Consider the following 27,897-nt stretch of genomic DNA (forward strand, 5'->3'; position numbering starts at 1 on the left):
CAGGTGTGGAGACAATGGGCTCTCAGAGGGCTGGCAGTGTGCAGTCTCGCCTGGGTCATCTGCAGGGGCTGCAGGCAAAGGTCTGTAGGGACAGGCTGCGGCGATCACAGCTGGCAATGCTGAACCTTCCTGCCTGCTTAGAGACTTCTGGGAGGCACAGAACATTCTAACTGTTCGGGTTGACCTTGCCAAGCCTAAAGGATGATGCTCCTTTAAAAATCAGAGGCTTTGTGTGCAGTTTTGTCTCTTTGACAGTTTAGAAGGCATCCCCATACCTACGCTTGGGCTTCCTATTGCTGGCACTTGGAAGCGATCTGCCTGCTGGAGTATGTTTTTTGTTTCTTACCTTTAACATAAGTCGGGTTCATTGGGATCCTTAATTCATGGCAAGAGAAACTAGACAGTCTCTTGGCTACTGCTTGTTTTATGTTTTCTGTCTGTTTCCAAAGGAGAATGAAACAGACTCCACTGAATGTCACCCGGTTGCTCACGTTTATTTACGATGTTTTCAGCACACGGACAGATCACATCACATTTCCTGCAACTTGTTCTCCCTCTGGAGTAGCTTCAGCTGACACTAGCAGATTCTCTGAAAGCTCACGCACACGCGAACACACATGCACAAAAGGCAAGTACAGAAACAATGCCACCCAGGTGCAAGAAGGCTTCATTTGCAAACTATGGGTTCATTCCCTTTGCCTCAGAGACCGCATGGAAAGGTCCTCCCTGCCCCAGGCCAGGGCTGGGCGAGGCTGAGCGAGCCTGCACAGGCCATTGTGTGATACCCACTGCTATAGATACAGGGTGCCTGGGCGGCCACTGCTGGCTCCACTGCTGTGTTCCCATGACAAGGGGCCAGGATCTCAGCTGGGTTCAGAGTGGCGAGGGGCGGGGGCAGCGAGGTGAGCAGAAGGCAGCCTTCTGGCCACCAAGCACTTGCTTTCAGCACTTGCGGACAGCGCTGAGGCTCTGCAGCTCAAGAGTCTCTTTCTCCAAGGCCTTTGGACCACCCAATCGTTCACAGAGGCAAGTATTACAAGGCTGGCAGACCTGCTCGGCAAAGTCACCCTCGCCTCTCTCCTTAGAAACTCATTGGTGCCCCACAGCAGCTATGAACACCCCACAAACCCGTGAGCAGTGCAGGAGCAGGTGGGGGACCAGTGGCTGATGAGTTTTGCCACAACCCAGGTGGACTGAGATGAGAGAGAGGGGCCTGGGCCACAGGGCACTGCATTTCTTCTCCACCCAGGCCCCACCCCATGGATGGGTTTGCCTGGTGCCCTGCCTGGACAGTTGTGCTTGGAGCTGCAACAGAGGTCAGCAGGGGGAGCTGCACGGCTGTCCTCACCCAGGGGACAGGGGTAGGCCTTTGCCTGGGGCCGTGGCAGGAAAGCAGCAGAGCACTGGGTGTCCCGCTTCTAAGGGGAAAAAAAAAATAAAGCTTTGTACTTGAACAACAATAGCCCTTGACGTTTCACAACGCTGAGCACCCTATCAAACACTGCTGAGAGTGCCCTACACACACATACACGTACACACAGTGCACACGCACACACACACCACTGAGAGAAAAGGGCCTTGGGGAAGGCCCCTGCCCCACACCCTGCAGGTTCCTCTCAGCACCTGGGGGCAGGGAAGCTTGGCTCCTGCAGGGCCTCTGGCCCTCCAGAGGAGGCAGTTTGGCAGTGGCTGGGAGGAGGCTAGGTCCCCATTCAAACAGGGAGCGGAAATCCCAGATGCCCCACAGGGCTCCAGGTGGCAGTGCAAGACTTATGGAGTGGGAGGGCTTCGGGGACCTGGAAAGTTCAAAGATCAGAGTCCACCTTCTCAGCCAGAACCTTAACTGGCCTTTGTAACACTCCTTGAGAGTTAAGTGTTTAACAAAGATGTAAGGAGCAGGTGGAAGGTGACGTCACAGGGGAGGAGTGTGCCAGACATGGTGCTACATTCTCATGGCAAAGAGGCCCTGATGGCTCACGGCCTTCACCCCATGAGTAAAACTTTGGCTGACATCTGCTTGGTGCCGTGCCAAGCCTAAGGTGCTCATATATCCACCAAGCTGCCCCTCTGGGAAGAGACCTGGGATGGACTAACAGACCCTTTGGCTGGCCTCCTACCAGGGATACTACCAGGCCCAACACAGATGGTCGTGTGGAGAACGTCAGTGGAGACTTCGCTTCTGCTGGCCGCACCCCAGTGCTCATTGCCTTCCCTATGAAGGAACAAGGAATGGGCCACCATGATGCCAAGTGGGTCAGAATGGGACACATTCAAGAAGGCATATAGGCCCTAGTGTCCTCCACTTCCAAGCTAAAGGAGAGGAAGGTAGTCGCAGATTCCCAGTGGATCCCAGGACAACTTTCTGAGGCCCACACACCTAACGGGGAAGGCCAGTGGGGCTGCCTAGGCCTTGGATGGGGACCCTGCCCAGGAAAGCAGGCCAAACGAGGGTAGCAAAGCCAGCAGAAAGGGTTGGGGGCCCTAGGGAAGATGCTGCCTTCAAGAGCCAATGTGCTGGTGGCAGGAAGGGAGTGTAGAACGGCAGTCTGGGGATGTCACGTGGGGACAAGGACCTCAAATTAGACTTCTGTCGCTCCTCACTCTTCTGTACTACTGAGAAAAAGTCGCTTTGGCGACCAGATAAGTTGGCTGGGGAGGGGAGATTGTCTAGGCCAGGGCCGTCCAACCTGCCCCATCAGTGACGCCCCCAGCCCAGTCACATCCCGCCTACTGTGCCTGGTGGCTAATGAGCTTTGGGACTCCACTTTCCCCAGAGCCCCTAGGCTCCATGCATTTTCTAGGAGGGAATAGCCCTTGTCAGACAGAGAGAATGGGCACAGATGGAGACAGGAGGAATGCAAGTGGGGACAGAAGCATCAGCTGGAGCTGGAGGCCCAGCGAAAGCTGCAAGAGGCCCCGGCCCTGGGCCAGTCACTTTAAGGTGTCATCGGCGTTTTTGAACATGAGAATGGCGTTATAGATCTTCAAGGCTGGGCCCAGCTTGACGCTCATGATCTTCACAATGTCCGCCTGTGTCAGCAAAAGGAAGGCCTCGCCGTCAATCATCTGAGGGATGGGAGAGGGAAGTGGAAAGCGGAGAAGGTGGAGAGGGCCACGGGGAAGGGGGATCGGGGCCGTGAGGATGTGTGTTGGGGGTAGGGTGGGAAGAAAGAAAATGGGAGTGAGGAATATGTGGGGAGGGGGGCAGGAAGAGAAAGGGGAGCAGGAGAAAGGAAAAGGAGGAAGGAAGGAAAAAAGGAGACAGCAATGGGGACGGAGAAGGAAAGAAAGACAGCCACTGGATTCCCCCTTCTCTCTCTGCTGATCAACGTGTCAGCATTTGCATTTTTAAACAGTCTCTCAAGTACCTGTGACCAGTGGCTTCAAGATGCTGCTGTGGGGGGCGCAGCACAAAACAAAATGCAGAGTTCCATATGCAGACCTTATTCAGGATTTCATGAGAGTGACACCTGAGCAGGGGCCCAAGCATGGGATCCTCCAGGCCAGGCACAGGTTGACCGCAGTGTTGCACTCCCAGGAAGCTGGCCTTGCCATTGTCCACCGACTCACCAACCCCTCTAGTCCCGACAGAGGCTTCCTCAAGAACCTCTGCATCAGCAAGGATGATTCAAGTCTTCAAAATCCCGAAAACCAACTAAATGACCAAAAAAATATACCGAACAAACCAAACCTGAAAGTTGCTGCTCTTGTTTCCACGTGAACTCTGTTCAATCTTAGTGTCAATAACAAGTCAAATACCATGTGTGTTCTGGAGTGACGCCACGGTATTACCCATGAGTCTTTCTGGCCAAAACCAGACAGACCAAGCTGACCTGAAGCTGACTGAGGTTCTGGACCAAACTGCCAGTTTCTGGTAATTACAAGAATCAGTTAAGTGTCACTACAATGAAGTGATGAGACAAAACCCAGGAGGCATTCCATAAGACATCTTAGAATACTGTAGGGGGAAAAAAATGAGAGGGACTGTTCCAGAATAGAAGATAATTAAGAGATCTAACAAGTGAAACCAACAAAGAGGGCCTAGCTTAGTTCCTGGCTCAAAAACTACCAAATACTCTAAGGAAACTGAGGAAATGTGTATATAGACTTGGTCACTGGACTCGATTATACAAAGGAGTTACTGTCAATTTGTTAGATGGATCACAGTAGGGGATAATAGAAAATTCTTAGCGGTTGTTTTTTATTTTATTTATTTATTTTAAAAGATTTATTGTTTTTACTGGGAAGGCATATTTCCAGAGAGAAGGAAAGACTGAGAGAAAGATATTTCATCTCCTGGTTCATTCCCCAAACGGTCTCAATGGCTGGAGCTGAGCCAATCAGAATCCAGGAGACTCTTCTGGGTTTCCCATATGGGTGCAAGGTCCCAAGGACCTGGACCATCCTCCACTGCTTTTCCAGGTCACAAACAGGGAACTGGATGTAAAGTGGAGCACTGGGACATGAACTGGCTCCTATAAGGGATGCTGGCGCCTGCGAGCAGAGGATTAGCCTGAACACGGCACTGCCCGCAGGTACTGTTTTTAGAAATGTTTCTTTGTTTCAGAGACACAGGGAGATAGAGAAAGAGAAACAAACAGATTCAAAGACAAAGTTCCATCTGCTAGTTCACTTCCTAAATGCCAGAGATAGTCAGGGGTGGGCTGGGAGCTAAAGCCAGGAGCTGGGAACTTAATCCGGGTTTCTCAGAGTGTTATTACTACTGCCTCCCGGGGTGTGTGAGCAGAAAGCTGGAGTCAGAAGCTGGAGGCAGTCATGATACCTCGGATGTGAAACATGCGCATGTTAAATTCCAGGGCACACAGTTGCTCCAGAAAATCTTTAGCCTTAATGTATCCAGAGGAAAAATATTATTATGTCTATAATCTACCTAAAATTACATCCTCCTGGCTGCCAGCTTTGGACCATCTCAGCTCTGGCTGTTGTGGCCATTTGGTGAATAAACCAGCAGATGAAAGATCTTTCTCTATCTCTCCTTTCTCTGTAAAAATTCTGTCTTTCCAATACAAAGAAATAAATGTTCAAAAAGAGAGAATGAGAGAGAGAATGAGCGCTGAGGAGTGTGGCCGTGCAGGGCCGAGGAAGTGCCATCCTCCAACACCTGCTGCTCAGGAATTACAGTAGAAAACGGTTTACAGGGCCCGGCGAGGTGGCGCAGTGGTTAAGGTCCTCGCCTTGCACGCCCCGGGATCCCATATGGGCGCCAGTTTTAATCCTGGCAGCCCCGCTTCCCATCCAGCTCCCTGCCTGTTGCCTGGGAAAGCAGTCGAGGATAGCCCAAAGTTTTGGGACTCTGCGCCCGCATGGAAGACCCGGAAGAGGCTCCTGGCTTCGGATTGGCGCAGCAAGGCTGTCGTGCTCACTTGGGGAGTGAATCATCAGAGGGAAGATCTTCCTCTCTGTCTCTCCTCTCTGTATATCCACCTTTCCAATAAAAATAAAATAAATCTTTAAAAAAAAAAAAAAGAAAGAAAATGGTTTGCAATATTTCTTACATGCAGGCACTGCCCTTAGTCACTCATCACTCATTAACACATTTAATCCTCATGGCAACCTTAGGAAGTGGTATAGGTCTTACCCCTTCTACAAATGAGGAAGCTGAGGCAGGGAGGCAAAAGACCTTGCCCAAGTGACCACCACGGTTGAGACCACAGGCCAGCACTTGGAATGGGTGACTTTTTAGGACCACCTGACCTGGAGTGGGCAGCTGTGGGCAGTGGAGATCACACTTCTCAAGGTTGAGGGGATACCAAGGAGGGCACCTGTATTGTTCAGGAGGATAAATACATAAATCTAAGTCACATGGGCCTGGTGTTGCAGCATAGCAGGTAAAGTCGTCATCCATCCCACATGGTGCTGGCTTTTGTGCTGGCTGCTCCACTTCCATCTAGCTCCCTGCTGATGGCCTTGGAAAAGCAATCAAAGATGGCAGAGTGTTTGGGTCTCTGCCACCCTTGTGGAAGACCTGTGCCAAATTCTCATCTCCTGGCCTTGGCTAGGGTCAGTGCTGGCCTTTATGGATACCTGGAGAGTGAACCAACAAGTCGATGGAAGATCTCTGTCTCTTCTTAAACTAGCATTTATTGCCCTCACTGTATCAGGCATTCAAAAATAGTGATGATTTACAAGTTACTCAACAGGATTGCTGCTGTATATATACACACAAATATTAGTGACATCATTACACTAGACATTCTAGTACAATGACTCATTCACCATTTCCAGGGCTTATAGTGGCCCTGTAGGGCACTCCTGATCAAACCACTTTATCTCCACTTTGCAGACAGGAAGACTCAGGTAGACAAGGGCCAGCTTGTGGACCTGGGACTTCAACCCAGACTCCCCAGCTGGCATTCTTTATCTACAACTCATGGCTGCTTATTTTCATATGCAACTGGCTCTTCACTTTGAGTGTATGTTAGGATCCTTGCAGTAAATACTACCTATGCCATTCAAAGTTTACTTCAACCTATTGACAGGTGCAGGTAAGTTTGTCAAAGAGGAGATAGGCATAGTGCAGACGAGTGAAAGGATCCTGTCTCCAAGATGTGTCCTTCCTTAAGATGACACAGAACACATGACCCCGCCCCACAACACCAGGCCGTAGTCCAGGCCAGATTTTTTTCCCCTGAGATGTGGGTCTCTGTGACTGGCTGGGCAGCAACAGTGCTAGTGAGGGACACCGGTTTCCTGCCACCCCGAGAACATGGTGACCTCGGGCTCCCACTCCGCACTTGCACCTTACCTCATCTTTAAAGAGGCGTGCTTGGTCCTCACAGCCTGTTAGGGTCTGAACGAAGCCGAAGACCTGGGGAACCAATGGAGCCACACTGAAGAGGGGCTGGCACTTCAGAGCATGTGTGCAGCTGGCCCATGTGGTCTCAGTTTCAGCATTGCTGCTTCTCAGCAGCCTGGGCAGGGGTGAGAGGGCAGTGGGGCAGGTGTAGCTCTGGGCTGGGGTGTGTAAAAGAGCATTCTCCTTGCTCCCAAAGCACATGGCAAAAGTCTGACTTTCCCACTGGACTGCCAGGGACAAAGCAGCACAGCACCACCTCCCCTAATGGGGGCCTATCAGAGGACAGTGTCTCTGTTAGCCCCAGGCACACAGCTAGAAGGAACTGTGGAAAACAGGGATGAGCAGGAGGTAGATTTGGGAGGAGTCCTGGGCCCAATCCCAACCATGCTGAGCAGGGCTCCTGTGAACATCCTGCCAGAAGCTGGCAAGAGGGCAGAGGAAGCAGGAGGAAGAAGAGGAAAGGACGCTCGCTCCTCACCTCCTCGATGGTCCACTTGGCGACGGTCGAGGCCGAGATGCCCGCCACTCCCGGCAGGAGCTTGCAGTGCTGCTCCCAGCACATGGACAGTGAGCGGTCCGGGTGGGCTGATAGGGCCGACATGAAGAGGGACTGGTGTACTGCATCTGGAGTGAGTGCTGCAAGCAAAAAGAGGTTGGTGGGTTGGTACCAAGGACCCATCTGGTCCTGCATTCTCTTTATTTGGGGGTCTGGCCAAGCATAAGGACCCTGTGGAACCTCCCAAGAGCCTGGAGGAACCAAGAGCTGGCCTTTATGGCCTTCATTTGTGTCCCTTGAACACAAGAGCTGAACACAAGGAACCAAGAGCTGGCCTTCATTTGTGTCCCTTGACTTCTGACTTGGTAAAGTGGGTCCATCCTGGCAGCCCTACAGGCCACTCATCTGGAGCGAACTCTCAGTCTGAGGTTGTATCACTTGGGGCCCACAAGGATGCTTGCATCTGGTGTCTGCTTGGCATTTTATGCCTCAACAGTTCCTAATGCCCAACCAAGCTCAGCCATGATGGAAGAGGTCCCTTCTGTCTGCCCTCCTTTCCCTAAGTCCTTCTAAGTTCAGTCAACTCTCTCCAAGCTGGAGTGGTTCTGATTCAGAATCCAAGTTGCCTCAACCAGTCCATAGCCCACTCTGCAGGCTGCTGTCATGGTGCCACGCCCCAGCTCTTCTTCCCTATTGTGCCCACAGGCTTGGTCTTCAGTGGCATCTGCATACCAGTACCATTCCTCTAGTACTAGAGGGCAGCCCGTGACCCATATCACTCATGACTTTACTTCCTGATCATGCCAGGCCTCTGCCTCACAGAGGCTCCAAGGAGCTCCTGGCCACTGCAGTTGGCATCGTTACTTGGCCTTCACCAGCCTGACCCTAGCCACGGGTGGCCTTGGGCAGCCTGAGTACTCTCCACAGGGCTTGTCCAGCCTCCCATGTCTAGGAAAACTGCCTTGATTTGCATGGCACAAATCCTAGGTGCTCAAGAATACACCTGCAGTGTCTGCTTCTACAAGGCCATGCCCTGTCCCTCACAGAGCGTTCTGCCCTCTTTCCTGACTTCAGCCTGAGCCTCTCTGGTTTCATCAGGAGCCCTGTTGATGCCATTCTCCTTTGAGATTCTGCTTAAAGCCCCATGCCATGGTGCCTGCCCATGCCCCAACAGCTCCACTGCAGTATCACCAAGAGCTGCTTCCTCTGTACTGCCATCCAGCCCCCTTTGTCATCCACCTGGGACACATTCAACATCTTCTGTGACAGCCCTCCCTATAGCAACATCATTCACCTGCCACAGGCTTGGTTTCCTAACCATGCAGTGCTCCCTCTTTAAAACCCTGCATCTGGTCCTGCCCAGATCCTGGATGGGAGTCTGGAGGATACATCACGATTGCCAAGGAACCTCCTCCGTCCTTTTCTTTCTCCTCCAGAGCTCGAGCCAGGAGCTGTCATGGGCAATTCTGTGGCCTTATCTACCTAGCACTAGGTCAGAAAAGGCTGTCCTGGTTCCTTCCAACAGTGGACACTCTGGGACCTAAAGAGCAGGAACTGTCCTGGCCAGAAGCCAATGAGTGGGGCAGCTCAGCAGCAAAGCCTAAGGACAGATGTGGGAGAGTCTCCCCAGGACAAAACCCAGAGTGACCAGCATGCTTTCTGTGAGCTGGTGGACACACAGTCTCTGTCCTTGAAGTACCTGGAGGCCAAAGCCTCATCCTTCCTCTCTCTGGGCTACAGTTTCATCTCCTAGAAGGACTTCTCAAGAATTCTACACAGTGGACAGGTGCCCTCTTGTGGGCATGCCTTGGCCCTACAGCAGAGGCCGATCAGTGACAACAGGGACATTGCAGTGACAGCCTCTCAAGTCCATGCCTTCATCCTTAGGTCTGAAGCTGCAAGAGTTGCCCTCCAGCTCCACCAAGAGAAGCCGGCTAAGACCTGGACCAGTGACAGCAGTGGCACTGTACCAGCTAAGCACTTCACTTATGTGGGGGCACTGGGCTCCGACCTGCTACCCCTCCCCGCCCCCGGCAATGCATGCTCTGCCCAAGGTCTCACAGCCCGTAACAGGCCACCTGACTACTTCGGGGCTGTGTTTTCTGATGACCGTGTTCCATAGTCACTCACATTGCCTAGGTCTCAGGGCAGATCCTAAAGAACCAGAGTGCTTGGGTCCTGCCCAGAAACTCTGCAATGAACCAAACCCGGTTTATAGTATCTTTTTAAAGATTTATTTATTTTCATTGGAAAGTCAGATATATATAGAGGAGGAGAGACAAAGAGGAAGATCTTCTGTCCAATGATTCACTCTCCAAGTGGCCATAACGGCTGGTAATGCGCCAAACCGAAGCCAGGAGCCAGGAACTTCTTCCAGGTCTCCCACATGGGTGCAGGGTCCCAAAGCTTTGGGCCATCTTTGATTAGTTTCCTAGGCCATAGGCAAGGAGCTGGATGGAAAGAGGAGCTGCTGGGGTTAGAACCGATGCCCATATGGGATACTGCCGTGTTCAAGGCAAGTCATTAGGCCTCTGCACTGGGCCCATTTATAGTATTTTGTGATAGCAACCTGTGCCAACAAATGCCAAGCGGACTGAGAGGTGAATTGAGGTTTGGGTTAGGTGCTTTTCTCCCCAACACACCAGCAGCAGGTAGTAGAAGTTGGATCCAAGTTTCAATGTCAGATCAGTCCTTCACACAGTGAATCATCTTGGGCCTGTTAATTTACCCTCTGAGCCTCACACTGCTCGCCTCACATAGACCTCCAGGCGCCTGATAGGAGTGGAGACTTGGGCCTGGTGCCATAGCCTAGTGCCTAAAGTCCTAGCCTTGAACATGCCAGGATCCCATGTGGCTGCTGGTTCTAATCTCAGTGGCACCTAATCTCTTCTCATCCAGCTCCCTGTTTGTGGCCTAGGAAAGCAGTCAAGGATAGCCCAAAACCTTGGGACCCTGCAACCATGTAGGAGACCTAGGGGAGGCTCCCGGCTCCTGCCTTTGAATCGATTCAGCTCCGGCCATTGTGGCTATTTGGGGAGTGAATCAGCAGAGAGAGGATCTTTCTCTCTGTTTTTCCTCCTACCTGTATGTCTGACTTTCCAACAAAAATAAATAAATCTTTAAAAAAAAATAAGAGTAGACCATTAGTGTCAGAAGGCACAGCACCTGTCTGACAGCAGGTGCAGCGGTAACCACTATTTTCTCAGGTGGTGACACTCAGGAGGCAGGTTTTACTCAGTTTTCAAGTGGAGAAACTGTGGCTCAGAGATGGCAAGCGACTTACTCAAGGTCACACAGCTAGGAAGTGACAGCCATGGCCTCCTTCCCAGGCAGACTGGATCCGGCAAACAGCAGGGCCGGAGAAGAAACAGAGGCTCGGAGAGGGTCTGTGCTTTATCCACAGACTCAGAGCCAAGCCCTGGGGAAGCAGGCCTGGAGCCCAAGGTCCCTCAAAGCCCCTTGCTGCGCTCCTGCTACTGCTCTGTGCCCCCAGAGTATCTCCAAGGGACAATTTCCCACCCACTTTTGGTGCTCAGAGCATCCCAGGCGTGCTGCCCCACAGGCCGGGCCACCTGCCGAGGACCCTCGGGAGCAGCAGGAGGAAGAGAGGGGACTTACACTGGAAATCCTCTTGTGGAATCTTCTGAAACTTTGGAGGGCGTCCGATCCTGCAGAGAGAGGAAGCAAGCCTGTGGCAGGCGATCTGTGCCCTGCCTGGGGAGGACATGAGGCCCACAGCCTGAAAGTTCTGGCCCCGCCTTCCTGGGCTCCGCACCGGCCACCGGGGTGGCGAGGCTTCTTCCTCGGGGACAAGCTGGAGAGGCTGCGCTTGCGGGCCGAGGCCTCCGTGTCTGATAGCTCTGCCTTCAGTCGGCTCTGGTTCCTCTCTGCCAGTGGGCAGCCCGAGAGGCAATGGTGAGCCGTGAACTTGCCTGTGACATGGCCTGAGCCATCACACCCAGGAGTGGGGCACTTTCTGCAGAGAGAAGATCTGAGTTGATTGGATCCACCTAACCCCACTGAGCCCTCCCCGGCCCTGGCCACACCTGGAGAATGTCCAGGTCACCCCTGGTGGCCCACACCGGGCTGTACGTGAAACCCGCACTAACCCACGCCCGAGCGTCTGCCAGCAGGAGCCTCGCTCACCGGTGGTGAAAGCTGTATTTGGAGGTCCTGGTGTGAGGCGGACTCCTATAGCTGAGAGGGGGGCAGCCCCCAGGGGAGGCGGAGCTGGGCTCTCTGGGCCCTGGAAGAGAAGCAGAACAGTGAGCTCTGGGTCCTTGGGGAGGGGAGAGGGGCCCACGGGGAGGAAGGGATGGCTTCCAGGGGGTGGGCAGAGCCAGTTCTCCAAGCACAGGGCCCTCCACCAGGCTGTGCCACCACGTCCTGCTACTGGACATGGGCCCCCTCAGCAGAGGAGGGAGTCTTGGCTCTCATGCACTTCACTGGAACCCCCAGGCGGGACCCTCAGTCTCAGGTCTTCTCCCTTAGGGGAAGGTATGGGCACAGCAGGCAGAGCCGCATTCTCCTCCATCCCTTTCCCTCTCTTCACCCTTGAGAGTAGGGTAACCTTTTTGATGCTCTGCCCATGGTTGGAGACAGGCGTCTGAGAAGGATCAGCTAGCTGCATGGTAGCAGCAAGGAAACAGGGGGGCCAGAGTCCTCATAGGGAGAGTGGGGCAAGGAGGCAGACCTGTCCTCCAACTCCTGCCCTTGCAGGAGGCCAGTGTTGCCTCCACAGACATGTACATGCTTACATGTGGCTCTACCACAGCTGAGAGGACTCTGGGTACCTGACAACTTCCTCCACTCTCATACAAGCTTCCCCCTCCACACCTCACTACAGCATTGCTTAGCATGCCACGGTCCTGAGGCGCAACAGTGGGGGAACCTGGAGCTCACTGTGGACCTCGGAGCCCTGTGTCAGATCTGGGCACGGGGTAGGACAGAGGGGCTGCAGGTGGCAGGGCAAGGGCCAGCATGCCCTTGGGGGTACGCACGGAGTGGGGGCTGCAGAGGATGTCCCGTCTGGGAGCACCAGCCCGCGGGGTGGATATCTGGGTGGTCAGCATCGATCCAGAAGTCATAGCCGTGACTCCAACCGTCAAAGTGGAGCTGTGGAGGGAATGCCCCTGGAGGTCAGCAGTCCCTTGCAGAGCTCAGCATGGCTGGGAGGCCCTCCTGGCTCCAGGAGCCTCTCCCCATCCAACCCTGGGGCCTGTCAGAAGCAAGATTCTGGATAGGAGGGAGATCCGAGAGACCAATCACACGATGCCTAGTCATGGTCAGCACAATCCCAGGGGCTTCCTCATGACGTGATTAGCACCTCATGTTCAATCCACAGGAGGGTCAGGGAGGATTAGGCCCACTTTACAGAGAAGATAAAAGCTCAGAGGGAAATGACCTGCCCAAGCCCACAGAAGTTAAGTCCAGCTAAGTTAAGAATCTTCAGCCTTGTCTGTGTCACACCATACCCTGGACCTCTAAGCAGTCTATTTCACCCCTGCCCACCTGGCCTGTCCACTCCCCCAGCGCTAGGTCCCGGGGCCACCTTTATCCGATGGTCCTCCACATCCTCCACGCTGGCCACACGAATCAGGGCTGGGTTCCTGCGGTCCACGGCCTCCAGCTTCATGTTGACCAGGAAGCTGTGAGGTGGTCGCTGTGTGGCGGGGGAACAGTTGCCTTTAGGCCAGGGCCCAGCTCAGCAATGAGCACAGGTGCTATGCCTAGGGAATCTGTGACCTCCCCTCTGCTTCCTCCAGAAAAAGGGAGAAGACCAAGGCCCACCCTGGCTGGCTTCATGTCTTCTTGGGCTCAACTCCGAAGCAAAGAGCACAGACTCACCACCTTGAATGCCCACGCAGGCACAGCGGAAGTCCCAGTTTCCTCTAGGTATTTCTCCCAGCAGAAGCTGTCAGGGTCTGGGTAATCTGGAGGAGAAGGAGAGAAGGAACAGCTTCCTAGGTGCACTGGGGGAGTGCTCTGTCCCCAGGCAGGAAAAGGAAGGGACATCTCCACCTTCCCCCCTACCACACAAGTGTATCTACAGGCTCCTTGGGTGGTTGGGTGCCAAGTGTGAGCCAAACACAGCCCCACCCCCATATCTCACAGGGCATCCCGGGATTCTGGCTGCGTCAGCCATGGTCCTGTTCATTGCACCTCCATGGTGCTGTGGCCAGGATGATGCCCAGGGAAGGACACATGCTCTGCTTTGCACTCCCTGCTCCCTTGCTGAGGGGCTCATCTGGCTTCCTCCTCTCAACTTTAGTAGAGTCAGGGTCTGCCAGAATCCTCCTAAAATCAAAGGGGCTCTTAACTCCTGGGCTAAGAGGCTGGGGTTCCAGAATTTATCTGTCCCCTCACCTGTCACCTGGATCCTAAACAGCCAGCTAATGAGGCCCTGGGAAGGGACTGGGGGCAGGGAGGTACAGTCAGGCCCCAGGCAAGGACACTTGTTCAGGCCCCAGGATCACCTTGTGGAGGGGTGAGGGGCTTTCCTTGCTTCTGGCACCAGCCCACTGGATGGATGTAGGGGCTGCTGGGATCACACCTGAAACCCAAGAATATGTCACTGTGCCAAGAGAAACTCCAAGGCCCTGAGCCGGCCATCCTCCAGCAGCACAGCTCCAGGGTTCATCCTCATGCTACGAGGGAGAGACAGCTGATGACAAGGTCGGAAAATCGCAGCATTCACGAAAAACTCTGCACCATCATTATGTCTCAGGGGTATGAACCACGGGGCTTTGTTCATTTTCACCATGATATTTTGAGATGATACAATTAACACTGAGCTACAGCTCAGATGCATGGCAAGTCAGGAATCCCCTACCCTGCACCAAGATGTGAATGGCAGGACTGGACTGAGTGCAGTTACCTGGTCCCTGAGATGTATGAGTGTCTGCTCCCCGTGACACCCACACACAGCATGCCCCCCTCACCCCACACCAAGTCCAGACCCGCCTACTACCAGTAGTCATAAGTATCGTCCCAGTTGTCAAAGTGCACCAGGAAGCGGCTATCCACCACGTCGGTCACGCTGGCCACGCAGACGAGAGATGGGTTCATACGGTCGACAGCCTCCAGCTTCATGCCCACCTGGAAGCCCAGGGGTGGGGGACTCTAGGAGCAAGAAGAGGGGCTGCCACGGCCAGGGCCAGGCAAACTAGTGCTAGCCCAGAGCCCGCTGGCCAATCAAGAATAGGTTCTCTAAGGGGCCTTCCTGGGACCTGGGCAAGCGCGGGGAGGTAGAAACAGGCTGGGATCGAGGGTCCCTCCAAGGCAGAATCATGACCCAAGCTCTGAGCCATTCAGGGATGTCTTGTTTCCCAGGTGTACTAGGAAGTGGCTGTACTTGCAGCAGAAGGCTGTATATCCACCCAAAGCATCTGGAAAGCTGAGCTGAGCTCAAGTCTCCCCTACCTGGCCAGGCCAAGTGTGGCAGTGGATGACAGGGAAAGAAGTGATGATGTGAGTGGCAGAGAGCTGGGAAGAGCCAGTGCTAACTGGTCTTCTGCCATGTCCTGGCATAAGCTTCAAAAGGTGTCATCCCCCCCTTCCTCTTTACTGCAATCTGTGAGATCTGCATTAGAACAGAATGCTAGCCAATGGTGGGAGAAGGACTGTAAGCTGTGTGACCGTAAAGTCTGCTTGCCCTCTCCTCCCCTGTCACCTGGGAACCTGAGGCTGGACTTGGGGAGTAACTGTCCCTATGTGGACAGCATGGTAGAGCCCACAGACCAAGGGAATTCGGCCCTTTGCTATGGCGGTAATGTTCTGCACAGAGGTTCCCTGTGTTGCCAGTGTGGTGAGGGTGAGAGGTGGCAGAACCGGAGAGCAGGAGATACTGAAGTCATTGGGGGATGAATGCAGTCCTTGCAGGACCCTCCATAAGTTCCCTCAAGGGCAGGTTGCTGTAAAGCTCTGAGCCTGGCCCCGAATCCCTGTGGTCTCCCCTCTCTGAGTGATGGTACTTCCAGCCTCCTGATGCCATCTGCTGTGAGACCCTCACTAGAGCCCCCGACAGATGGACCACCCAACTTTGCAGCTTCCAAAAATGTGAGCAAAATAAGTCTCATTTCTTTATAAAACATTCAGTCTCATTTCTGGAAAGGGAAATTGGACTATAACAGGAAGGAACAGCCTCCCCACTCTGGCCCTTGGCCCTGGCCAGCTGTGCCCCTCCCCTGTGACCAGAGAGACAGACGTGGCTGAGAGCACCAGAGGAGGAGCTCCCCAGGGCCAGCTGCTGGACGCAGGGGCACTCACGTGGCTCTGGCTCACAAACAGGTGCTTGGGGGCAGCCTGAGCTCTGGTGCTGCGCAGGTACTGGCTCCAGCTGAACTCCTCCTCCTTGTAACCTAGGCCCCTCGGTGGGGGGGACGAACAGAGCACTGTGCAGAGGCTGGGCCGCAGCAAAGGCACACCACGCTGAAGCAGCAGGACTGGGGAGGCCAGAGGAGCCCGCAACCCTCAAGAACCTGCCCAGGGGCCCCTTGCAGAAGCAGGACACGATCTGGGTCAGCAGAAGCCAACTTGGCCCAGGATAGAGTCCCGGGATGCAATGAAGAGGGGCTGGCTTTGGAACCAGGGGTAGCAGGGCTCTGAGATCGCCCTAGCTCACCAGGACCAACCCAGCCTGACTTACCTTTGGGAGGCTGCAGCTTGTGCCCTGTCTTCTCAAACCAGCCAGCAGGGTGAATGTCAGGGGAATTGGCATTGACCCAGAAGTCATGGCACTCAGAGTACCCATCAAAGTGCAGCCGTAGGCGGTAGCCACACACCTGGTCCCGTGAGAGGAATCACAGGGGCTCCAGTGCCCGCAGATAGCGGCGTCCCGCCCCTCAACCTGTCACTCCCTGGTGTCCTCCCATCCTGACTCTGCCCCACGCTGTCCCATCCTGCAGCAAGGACCGTGATGTACAAGCCCCAAGACCTATGTGCAAGGTAAGTGAGCTGTAGGACACTTGTGCCTTTGCAGCCTCAACTACCACAGGGCTTGCTCAGGCTCCCTGATGGGCCCTCCTTTGGCTGCTTTTCCTCACTGCTCTGGCCTTGCTGCACTGGTAGCGATGCCTGGGACACGATGGCCTATTCTGTGTCCTATGGTCCCAGCATACTTGGCTGCTTCTGCCTGCAATTCCCTCCTCATCCACAACCCATCTCGCAGTATGCAGCAAAGGAGACCCTTCTTCTCTGCTCCTCCTGCTCCCTCAAGCTGAACCCAGAGCTCCCTCCCTGCGCCTCTCTGCTCACAGCTGTCGCCAGGCCCCTGACATGTCGCTGGCTGACTATACATACAACCATGGGTCTCCAGAGGAAAAGAACCTTGATGACTCATGTCAATATCCCCAGCTCTCAGCTCCTTAATCCCTCAGTGACATCACACTCCCATAACACTTTTGTTTGCTGCCATTTTAAAAATAAATAAATAAATAAATAAATAAATAAATAAGCATTGTGTGGGTTCCAACTAAGCAGCCACTAGACTCTATGCTTTCCAAGATAAGGTTGTGTTCACCCGCATCCCCCAATGGGCTCCATCACCCCACACCGACAGACATCAGAAGGGAGATACCAACCCCAGCTCACCTCGGCCACAGTGAGGATGAAGTACATGGACGGGTGTTGAGGGTCAATGCCTTCCAGCTTCATGCCCATTTTGAAGCCATTCTTGTTAGGAGGGACTGTCTGGGACTGCCAATGCACACAATGGAGAGGACCCAGCTTCCATGTGGCCTTATCCTTGCCTGGTGGGCTTGGTAAAGGAGCTGTCTTTAGGCCCACCTGCCTGGTATTACCAAAGGGACAATGTGTTTGGGGATCCTTATTGCAGAGTTAAAATAGCTTGTAGGTCCCTTGAAAAAATGGGGGCTGGAGCTGGTGCTGATTCAGTAGGTTCAGCTGCTGGCATCCCATGTAGGTGCCAGTTCAAGTCCCAGCTGTTCCACTTCCAATCCAGCATGCTGATAATGTGCCTGGGAAACAGCAGAGGATGGCCCAATACTTTGGGCCCTTGTACCCATATGGGAAATCCGGAAGAAGCTCCTGGATTCAGCTCAGCCCAACTCTACCTATTGTAGCTTTTCGAGGAATGAACCAGCAGATGGAAGAACCTTTCTTCCCTCTCTAACCCTTGCTTTCAAGTAAATAAAATAAATTAAAAAAAGGAGGCTAAACTCAAGGCTCCCTCTTGCCCAAGCCATGGGAAGGTCAGGGCTGAACTGCAGACAGCAACGTTCAGAAGTCTGTAGGCCCAGGCACAGCTGAGCCTGAGTCCTCCCGCCCAGGCATAGCTGAGCCCAAGTCCCACTGCTCTTGCTCTCCTTCCCTGTGGGTCCTTTTCTACCCAGGACTCCTATTTAGTTCCCTCCTATCTTTCATTCTGCCAGTTTGCTGAGGACTGATGGACACAGAAAATACTAGGTTAGAGTATGTTGGTGAATCCCTGGATTGGGAAGATAAGACTTCCCAGGAGGAAACAGTCCAACTCACGTCTTGGAAGAGGCTGACTGGGGCAGTGACAGCCTTCTGTTCCTCTAGGTAGGAGTCCCACGTCCACTCTTCCTTCTTCTCACCTGATGCTGTGAGAAACAGACAGATGGGTCGGCTCCTATGGCAGGACTTGTCTCAGTTTTGCCTGGCCAAAGTTGGCCTTGATCTCCCAAATAAACCCTCTGGCCCCACCAGCCAGGACACATGAGCCTTGACCTTGTTCTGCCCAGCTCTCCCCCGCCCCAAAGTCCCAGTCAGCAGAGGTCCTTTGGGTAATGTAGCAATTAATGGAAGTCATGGAGTCTCTGCCCCAGAGGGACCCTAGCCTGGACAGCTGAGGTATGACAAGTCCTGAGCCAGAGAACTTAATCATGGTACCACCTAAGCTTATAAGGAAGGAAAAGAAAAGAGGAGAAATGAAGTCAAAGAAGGAGAAACACAAAAATGAGGAAGTCCATTCTTCCACCCCAAACACAGCATTTCTGTTCTCCTGAGTCTTTACCAAGTCTGGCCTGTGTCCAAAGGCCCTGGCTCTCTTGGACACTATCCTGCATCATTCGACCTTCAAGTCCTTTGTCACTAAGCACAATGCCTTTTCCCTTAGTCGCCACCTAAGTGGCTGGAAGTTATTTGTCCTGCAGCCAACTACATTTCCTCAGTCACCGAGGCAAGCCTTGGGAAGCCAACTACCCTGCCCAGTGAGGCCAAAGCAATTACTCTGATCATCAATTAACCAGTGATGCCATTAAGCTCTAGAACCCTGAACCAGCCAGCACCCCGACCTACAGGCCCCAGTGTGTCTCCTTCACCCTCCTCTGCCCTGAACTGCCCCTTAGGAAACATCACTGACAGATGTGCTCAGAAAGCCCTCCAGTTCTCTACTCAGAGAAGAGCAGCATGACTCCCAACTCATCATGCATAACACTTCACTTTCCCAGACTGTCACTGCAATGACCACAGCCTCCCTGGGCGACATTCTCCCCCAACCCCTGCTCTTCCCAACCATACCATAAAGTAATGGGCTAACTACTTGCTCAGTATCTCATCTTGAGGCACCTCTGCAGCTCCCAGGAACATTAGCCCTGAGTTCCTCTCCCTTTAGCCACACTCCGACATGGCCAAACTCTAACACCCCAATTTCACAGTAGATGCTTCTGACCAGTACTCTGTCCATCGTCATCTGAACTCATCAGCCCCTGACACTGCCACATCCCTCCGTTGGATTATGCTATCTTGATATTCTGACCAGTCGTTAGCTGTAGCAAGTGCACTGTCTGTAGCTTCTCATCATAAGCCACTTTGTTTTACCATATAGCGGCACTCCCTCTGTGCCTTGTCCCGCACAGGAAACTGAAGAGTACAGAGATGCCTTGGAGACCTCTACATCATATACCTAATCTCTGCTAGTCCTCCCAATACCCTGAGGTGAGAGCAAGGGTTATAGCCCCCTTTTCTGATGAGCAAACTCATGATCCAGGGAAAAGAGGCCTGACCAGTAAGTCTTTGTGATAACCAGGAATCTTTCCTGTAACTTAAAACAGGTCTCCCACTATCTGCCACTATCTTATTGTATTTATTGGAAAAGCAGATCAGATTTGTGGAGAGGACAGTCAGAGAGAAAGATCTTTCATCCACTGGTTTACTCCTCAAGTAGCTGCAAAGGCCAGAGCTGAGTTGATCCAAAGTTAGGAGCCAGGTGCTTCTTCTAGGTCTTCCACTTGGTGCAGGGTCCCAAGACTTTGGGTCATCCCTGACTGCTTTCCCAGGCCACAAGCAGGGAGTTGGATGGGAAGTAGAGCAGCCAGGACATAAACAAGCGCCCATATAGGATCCTGGCACTTGCAAGCTGATGATTTATCTATCCAGCTATTGTGCCTGACCCCTAAAGTTGCACTTTAGTTGTAGGTGTCTGGGCCAACATTGTGGAGCATCAGGTTAAGCTGCCACCTGTGGTGCTGGCAACCCATATGGGTGCTGGTTCAAGAGCCAGCTGCTCCATTCCAATCCTGCTGCCCACTAATGAACCTTGGAAATACTGGAATATGGCCCAATTATTTGGAGTCCTGCATCCATGTGGAGACCTAAAAGAAGCCTTGGACTCCTGGCTTTGGTCTGGCACAGTCCCAGCCATTGAAGTCATCGGCAAGGGGCAGGGAGACACAACAGATGGAAAGATCAATAACATTTTCCCCTTTTCTGTATAACTCTGCCTTTCAAAAGAAGAAGAAGAAGAAGATGATGATGATGATGTCTCAAGCAGCATCTCTACTTTGGATACAGAATTTCCTGTGTGTAAATCTGAAGAGACCAGGCCTGATGCAGTAGCCTGGCGGCTTAAAGTCCTCGCCTTCTACATGCTGGGATCCCATATGGGTGTTGGTTTATAACCCAGCTGCTTCTCTTCCCTACCAACTGCTTGCTTGTGGCCTGGGAGAGCAGCAGAGGATAGTCCAAAGCCTTGGGACCCTGCACTTGTGTGGGAGACCCAGAGGAGGCTCTTGGCTTTGGATTAGCTCAGCTCCAGCTGTTGCGGCTACTTGGGGAATGAAACAGCAGATGGAAGATCTTTCTCTCTGTCTCTTAGTAATTCTGACTTTCCAATAAAATTAACCAATAAATCTTTAAAAAATCTGAAGAGACCACAAATCAGAGAGCTGGGCCTTTGAGTTCTGAAGTGACTGCCTTAGGAAAACACAACCATGAAAATTTGGTTTGGCTGTGATGGGCAGATGTCGGAAGAGTCAGTACAATGCCCTAAGCTCTGGACACAGGCTGGGCTCTTCTGACTAGCTTGAGGTTTATCAAGCAGGATGTTCTCTAAAGTCTAACCTCATATTGCAGTTCATGTTCCGGAGGAGAAACTCCTGTGACTTAGCCATCCTGTAGGAGGAACCACCAGCATAGAAACTGCTCATTCATTCATCAACTGCATAAGCATATTGAAAACATACTCCACACCAGGCTCTAAAGATTGACAAACCGGATGAAACCCTTCTGTTGAAGTTGAAGTCTTAAAGGGAAAAGGCACTGAATAAACGGCTACACATCATCTGGGTGATCCCAAGTGTGACACAAGTTACTTAGCTACGGCTGGCAGGAGTCACATGGGAATGTGGTGAAGGGATGGGCCGACTATGAATAACCTCCACCTCATTTTTCTTAGAATTGAAAGGTCAGAATGGAGGCCCAGATAGATTAGAATCATGACTAATGCAGGATTGTCTCCACCATATTTTGGCTATACCACATGGTGCCAGTAGAGCCTACTGCAGACACCAGATACTGAGGCATGACCTCCCTACTAGAGGGGCTTACTCACAATGGGATAACAGAAAGCAAATAAATGGGGCTGATGGGGTCAGCACATTGGCTCAACTGGCTAACCCTTTACCTCCAAGTACACCCAGATCCCATATGGGTACCGGTTCATCTCCTGGCTGCTCCACTTCCCATCCACCTCCCTGCTTATAGCCTTGGAAAGCAGTAAAGAATGGCCAATGCCTTGGGACCCCACATTCACATAGGAAACCTGGGGAAGCTCCTGACTCCTGGCTTCAGGTCAGCTCAGTTCCTACCACTGTGGCCACTTGTGGAGTGAACCAGCAGACAGAAGATCTTTGTCTTGTTCTCTTCTTGTCTCTGTATATTTGCCTTTCCAATAAAAGTAAGTAAATCTTTAAAACAAACAAATAAATAAATAGGGCCATCTGGGAAGTGAACCAGTTGTTGGAAGATCTCTCTCTGCTTCTCCCTCTCTCTGTAACTCCAGGTTTCACACACAAGTACAGGGTTCCGAACTCTTGAGCCATTCTCCATCTGCTTTCCCAGGCCTTAAGCAGAGAGCTGGATGGGAAGTGGAGCAGCCTGGACACAAACCAGTGTCCACATGGGATCCTGGTGCATGCAAGGTGAAGATTTAGCCATTGAGCCATCATGCTGGGCCCATAGTCTTTTTTAAAAAGATTTAATCGGGCCCGATGTAATAGCACAGTGGTTAAGGTCCTCCCCTTGCACGCTCGGGATCCCATATGGGCGCCGGTTCTAATCCCGGCAGCCCAGCTTCCCTTCCAGCTCCCTGCCTGTGGCCCGGGAAGGCAGTCGAGGACGGCCCAAAGCTTTGGGACCCTGCACCCGCGTGGGAGACCCGGAAGAGGTTCCTGGCTTCGGATCAGCATAGCATCGACCATTGCGCTCACTTGGGGAGTGAATCATGGGACGGAAGATCTTCCTCTCTGTCTCTCCTCTGTGTATTCGCCTTTCCAATAAAAATGAATAAATAAATAAATAAAAAGATTTAATCATTTATTTGAAAGGCAAGAGAAACAGAGTAATCTTCCATTCACTGATTCATTCCCCAAATGGTGGCAAGGGCCAGGGCTAGCTGGGAGTTTGTTCTGGGTCTCCAGAGTGGGTACAGAGGCCTCTGGTCACCTTCTGTTGGAACTCACAGTGGTGGCCATAGGGGATTCCAGTGCCATAGGCAATGGCTTTACCTGTTATGCCACAGCATTGGCTCAAATAAATAATCTTTGGAAAAAATCAAATGCATAATAGAAACCCCAAGAACATACACACATATACTAATGTACAAACTAGGAATAACCCCTCAGTGCCTCTCTTTTATCCACCCTGACCCACGTTCCTCCAACACAACCTAACCCACACTCCCAGAGTCACACAAACATATACCCACAGGCCGCCACTCCAGGCTGGCTGCTGCTCCATTTCTCACTCTCTGGGGTGCTAGTGGTGGGTCTTCCTTCAGGATCCTTTTCTTCTTGCTTCTCCTGTAAAAGAGAGCCAATCCCAGCTTCCTGTTCTTGTGGGTTAGAGTGAAGTCCAGCCCCCACTCCCGGCCCTCGCTTGGCTCCCTAGCCACAGAGCGCTCTGCCCCAAACAGGTGGAATCTGTGCTAAAACGACAGCAGGAACCCAGCTCCTGCAGACAGACTACTCCCTCTGGACCTAACAGACAGACTGCCTCACGGCGAGGAGCTGGGGCCTGCTCTGGGCTCATTTTACCTGCCCATGAGAATCTTCACGCTCCGACTTCCAGCTTCTACAGCTAGAGCCCTGTGATCCCCTAGGCCTGGCTCCTGCACCCCACTAAGGGTTTCCCACCTGCTCACACACCTACCTTTGGAGCTCATTCATTTGAATGTGTCTTAATCCTAACACTTGATTAAGATGGGAGCTCAGAAAACCTGGGGAATGGTGCATTCATCTCCTCCCAACCTGGTTCAGTAGTTGCCTTGCAATGGGTGCCCAAAATAGGACGAGTGGGTGTTTTTTTTTCTGACCCAGTCCTATGATGTGCATTGAGGGAGGGTATGGTGGGGATTGAGATGCAGGCTCTAGCCTCCCCTTTCCCTCTTCCTACCATGGCCTCTGGCTCCGACTCCTCCGATGGGCTCTGGTATTCCCTGCGCTTCCTCTTCTTCATGGGCTTGAAGAGCTCAGCGCTGGCGCAGCTTGAGGAGTTTTCCACTATGACTGACCTGGGGCGGGGGGATAGAGGGAGGGGGAGGGCAATCTATGGCGAGACCTACCCTCCCCTCCCCCACCCGGGCTGCGCAGGCGCGCAGTACCCAGGCTCGCAACAGGATGGGGTTTGGGAAGCCTAGAGACAGAGCAAGTATGGCTACAGACCCTTACCGCTCCTGGAACAGCGGAGGGCAGCCATTGTTGCTGGAACCGGGATTTGGACCGGCACGGTGCTGAGGCCCACAGGCCTGGCACGGACAGGAGCCATCTGCGGTGTCCTGCAAGGGATCTTCCGGAGTGTCCTGGGGGAGGGTTTCTGTGGGGGCCAACTGGGCCTCAGGCTTCCCACCCCTTCTCAGCCACCCTCAGGTTCCACCAGGGTCGGCTCTCCGCACTGGACAGCCTCCCTTGGCGTCCTCCATCTCAGAACCAATCCGTGCAACACCTGTGGCCACGCCCCCAGCCGAGGCGCCTGGGGAGCGCCGGCCTCACGCGCCACCCACACAGCGTCCACACAGCGCCCGCGCAGGGCCTGGGGAGCGGGGGCTCCTACCGGGCTGTTGGGTGCCCGCATCGCCACCTCTGGCCGGAGGCCCGCCATCTTCGTATTTGGCCACGCCTTCTTGCCGCGGCTGGGGGTTTGGTGGCTGCTCCGTTTCCACCATGTTGATGGCCGCGTATTCACTTATCCGGAACTGGAGCGAGGGAGGATCTGAGGATGGCGACCCCTGTGCCAGTCCTCGATCCTACTCGGAGCAATATGGTCGCCGTCTCACCATTTCATGCCAGCTCAGGTCCCTACCAGGCCTCAAGCCTCCATCCAAGGAAGCCATACTCGCCATGCCTCCTACCCCAGAGCCACGCCCCCAAGCACCTGCAGGCCCAGTGCCAGGAGGCCTCATTGCAAGCCACACCCCCAGAGCTGGGATATCCTAGTGTTTCAACGCAAACCATATCCCTAAAATCCCTCAATCCAAGCCCCACCCTCAGGGACTAACATCTCAGCCAGCCAGCGTCCTCCCCATTCCCCGCCCCCCATTCGGTCGGCCTCAGACCCCGCCCCTAGGTCCCTCCTCCTCACCGGATTTTATGACCTGACCAATCCCTACTGACCCGCACACTGCTCCCAGGGGGCGGGGCTGCGGTCTCTGTCCACTCCAAGAGTCGCACTGTGGTAGCACTAGAGCTGCCCGCTGGCACAGTGGTTAGCTGGGGCAAAACGGTGGCCATGACGGGTTCATTGGTGGACACCCGTTCTGGGGCACCCACATGGATTGACTCCCGAGGAAAGCAGGACACATCCGGGGTACTGCTGGGCAGGCCAAGTGTGGCCGAACTGGCTGAGAACAGATAGACACAACACAGGTAAGCCTGGGGACGCTGCCTCAGTCGTGCCGTACACGAATTGGTAGGTAGACGTGAGTTATCCTAGGACGATAAAAAGCGTCATCTCTGTTCTGCCTTTTGGCTGAGGTCAAATGAAGAGTGTCATCATCTCCCCGCTGTACTGTCCACATCAGCTTGAGCAGGTTTGGAAATGACCTTCCCACCCAACCCCCTGCTTAACCCACCTGGAATAATGAAGGCCGTTGTGGGCAGGTGAGGACCAGAGCCTGGGCTGTCACTGGCCACCAGATGCACGCTGACTTCCCCTGTGGAAGACCCCTTCAGTGTCCTCAGCATCTCCATTTCAGCCGGCCCCTCCATTTCGAAAAGCCTACAAGCTGAGCAATCCCCAGGCTGATCAGAAGAGGACCTTTGCTATAAGGGCGAGGGCAATAGGACAGGGAGGGGCTTCCTGGAGAGGAGTTGGCCACCTTAGGCCAGTAACCTGCAAAGGCTTCAGCACAGAGGGGAGTAGGGTAACTTGATCTGGCTCCTGGCTCCACCCAGGTCACTGCTGGGGGTGGGAGGAGAAGGCTGGAGTCACACTCTGTACTTGTTCTAGTCTGTCAAGTCATGCATGATGGAGGTGTGAGGGCACTCCGTAGTGTGACATGCACAAGTGACTCCTGGGAACAGGATGAAGCCAGTAATCTCATAACAGAGCCCAGACCAACACCAAGTTCACTTCTTTGTTGACATCCACCGACATTCTCTCTCTCTCTGAGGACTTGTAACCCTCATGGACCACGCTCTGCCTCACCCAAACAGGGCTCATTTTCCTTCAAACACTCTGGCAGGTGAGATCTTTCCAGATCCCCCCCTTTTTTGTACCACTTCCTTGAACCCCAAGTGCTTGGTGTGGGCATGCAAACATTTGTTGGGAAAAAAATGATGCATGCATTTGAAGAGCAAAGAGGCAGCGAATTAAATCTAATCAGGCTTGATTTTTGCTTTAATAAAACAAAGATAGTGGAGCCATTTAATAAACAGTTGGTTGAACAGCAAAATACATGTGGCATGGGGGAATCAACGACATAACACATATAATTAATACCCACCATTTACTCATCTCCTAAATGGGCTGGCCAATGTCCAGCAGACTTTTTCACACTGATGGAAAGGTCCAGTACCCACAGTAGCTACTAGCTATTTGTGTGGACTTCTGAGCATTGAAATGTGGCTAATATGACTCAGGTACCAAGTTTACTAACTTTAATTAAATTAAATCTGAACAGCAAAAGTGGCCACGACTAATGTATTGGTCAGTACCCTTTATAATACTATAACCGGAGCTACTGCTTAACCCGTCATTTCCTTGCTTTTGCTTCTGTCTCCTGCTAAAGTCCTCTCTCCATTAATAGAACGCTTCAGAGGGCTGGCACTGTGGCTCGAGGGCTACTTCTCTACCTGCAAGTGCTGGCATCTCATAGAAGCACCAGTTAATGTCCCATCTAGCTCCGTGGTTATGGTCTAGGAAGGCAATAGAGGATGGCCCAAGTTGTTGGGACCCTGCATCACGTGGGGGACCCTTCATCTATGTGGGAGACCTAGAAGAAGCTCCTGGCTCCTGGCTTCAAATCAGCTGAGCTCTGGCCATTGAGGCCATTTGAAGAGTAAACCAAGGGATGGAAGATCTTTCTGTTTCTCTTTCTTTCTGCAACTGTGCCTTTCCAATAAAAAGACTTTTTTTTTTTTTTTTTTTTTTTAAGGAGACAGAGAGAAAGCTGTGCTGGCACTGTAGCATAGCAGGTAAAGCCATCGCCTGCTGTGTTAGCATCCCGTATGGGTGCAGGTTTGAATCCCAGGTATTCCATTTCCAATCCACCTCCCTGCTAATGCATCTGGAAAAGTAGTGGCCTGTGCACACATGTAGGATGCTGGGATGAAGCTCCTGGCTCCTGGCTTTTGCCACTGCATGTATTTGGGGAGTGAACCAGCAGATGGAAGATCTATCTCTGTAACTGCTTTTCAAATAAATAAGTAAATCTTAAAAAAGAGAGAGAAGGAGGGCTTTAGAAAGGTCAACCAACCTCTATAATTTCCCTATCTAAAATTCTCTATTGGCTGCCTGTTATCCTTAGCCTAACACCCACATGTTTTATCCTTCAGAATGACCCACCTTCCCCTCTCACTTCATTCTCACACTTAACAGAATCATTTCCGTCTATTGCTGGGCCACCATTCCCAGCTTCAAGACTTCTCTATTCCTCATATGAAATGCTCTTCCCAAGCTCTCTGCCTGGCTGACTCAGTCTACCTCCTTAGAAAGGATCTCTCCTTGCCACACCGTCTCAAGCAGCAGCCCTCGCCCCCTCTCACCACTGCCCATCTCATCACTGTTGATTACTTTCACATCCTTCATGTCACCAATCTTTATTGTTATTAAATAAAGAGTGTCATGATCTTTATTTCTGTGTTTGACTAGTCAGGCCCACATAAATGCAGAGACTCTTGTCTGCTGCAATACTGCTAGCACTTAGAACAGTGCCTGGCATGCAGCAGGTGCCCAACAAATATCTGTGCTAGATTTCAGTCATTCGACCTTGTTGATAATTTGTATTTTGTGTAATTGCTGTTTGGATGCTTTTAGGTTTTGGCAGGATTTAGCGATGGCTTCTGACATATGAACTAAAGAAAACAAGCCTGGAAGCTGGCATTGCGGTACAATTGCATCTCAAACGGACACGGGTTCTGGCTGTGCCATTCCCAATCCAGCTTCCTGCGTATGAAGGTGAGAAAGCAACAGAAAACAGCCAAGTACTCGGGCCTTTGTACCTACATGGACACCCCAGAAGGAGTCCCAGGCTCCTGGATTCAGCCTTGTCCAGCCTCCAACCTTTGTGGTCATTTAGGGAGTAAATCATCAGGTAGAGTATCTTCCTCTCTCTGGGCCTGCGGCTGCAGTATAACAGGTAATAAATAGACAATCTTTTTTTTTTTTTAAATGTGTCTTAATTTAGCCTCTTCCTCTCTCTGTAACTCTGTTAAGTAAAAATAACTTAAAAAGTAAAAAGTAAAAAGATTTATTGGGGGACCAATGCAGTGGGGGTAGCAGGTAAATCCTGCATATGCCATGCTGGCATCCTTATGGGTACCAGTTCAAGTCCCAGCTGTTCCACCTCTGATCCAACTCTCTGCTGATAGCCTGGGAAAACAGCAACGGATAGCCTAAGGCCTTGAGCCCCTGAACTCATGTGGGAGACCCGGAGGAAGCTCCTGGC

The 27,897-nt window shown here is 52.6% G+C and overlaps 1 protein-coding gene across 4 annotated transcripts; it reads right to left on the reverse strand.

Annotated features, from left to right (window-relative positions):
• Positions 1 to 292: 292 nt before the first annotated feature.
• Positions 293 to 24,997, reverse strand: L3MBTL1 (L3MBTL histone methyl-lysine binding protein 1). 4 transcript variants are annotated; one of them, XM_040981452.1, is made up of 21 exons: positions 24,862 to 24,997; positions 24,404 to 24,630; positions 23,844 to 23,985; positions 23,462 to 23,606; positions 23,187 to 23,304; positions 22,501 to 22,594; positions 17,808 to 17,896; positions 16,905 to 17,009; positions 15,961 to 16,096; positions 15,582 to 15,673; positions 14,284 to 14,435; positions 13,790 to 13,866; positions 13,161 to 13,246; positions 12,865 to 12,975; positions 12,314 to 12,428; positions 11,460 to 11,559; positions 11,089 to 11,289; positions 10,932 to 10,981; positions 7,296 to 7,453; positions 6,767 to 6,829; positions 1,327 to 3,066 (listed from the first exon to the last, which is right to left on the reverse strand). In XM_040981452.1, exons 1-21 carry the CDS (start codon positions 24,995 to 24,997, stop codon positions 2,932 to 2,934), a joined length of 2,532 nt encoding a protein of 843 aa, XP_040837386.1. In that variant the 3' UTR covers positions 1,327 to 2,931. The 4 variants fall into 4 exon arrangements, with proteins under 4 accessions (XP_040837388.1, XP_040837386.1, XP_040837387.1 ...); XM_040981453.1 differs by lacking the exon at positions 6,767 to 6,829; XM_040981454.1 differs by lacking the exons at positions 24,404 to 24,630; positions 24,862 to 24,997 and having other exon boundaries at positions 293 to 1,418; positions 23,462 to 23,592; positions 23,844 to 23,976.
• Positions 24,998 to 27,897: the final 2,900 nt, after the last annotated feature.

Source organism: Ochotona curzoniae, unplaced genomic scaffold (genome assembly GCF_017591425.1).
Source record: "Ochotona curzoniae isolate NIBS_2020 unplaced genomic scaffold, NIBS_Ocur_1.0 contig_3520, whole genome shotgun sequence".
NCBI classification, from domain to species: Eukaryota; Metazoa; Chordata; class Mammalia; order Lagomorpha; family Ochotonidae; genus Ochotona; species Ochotona curzoniae.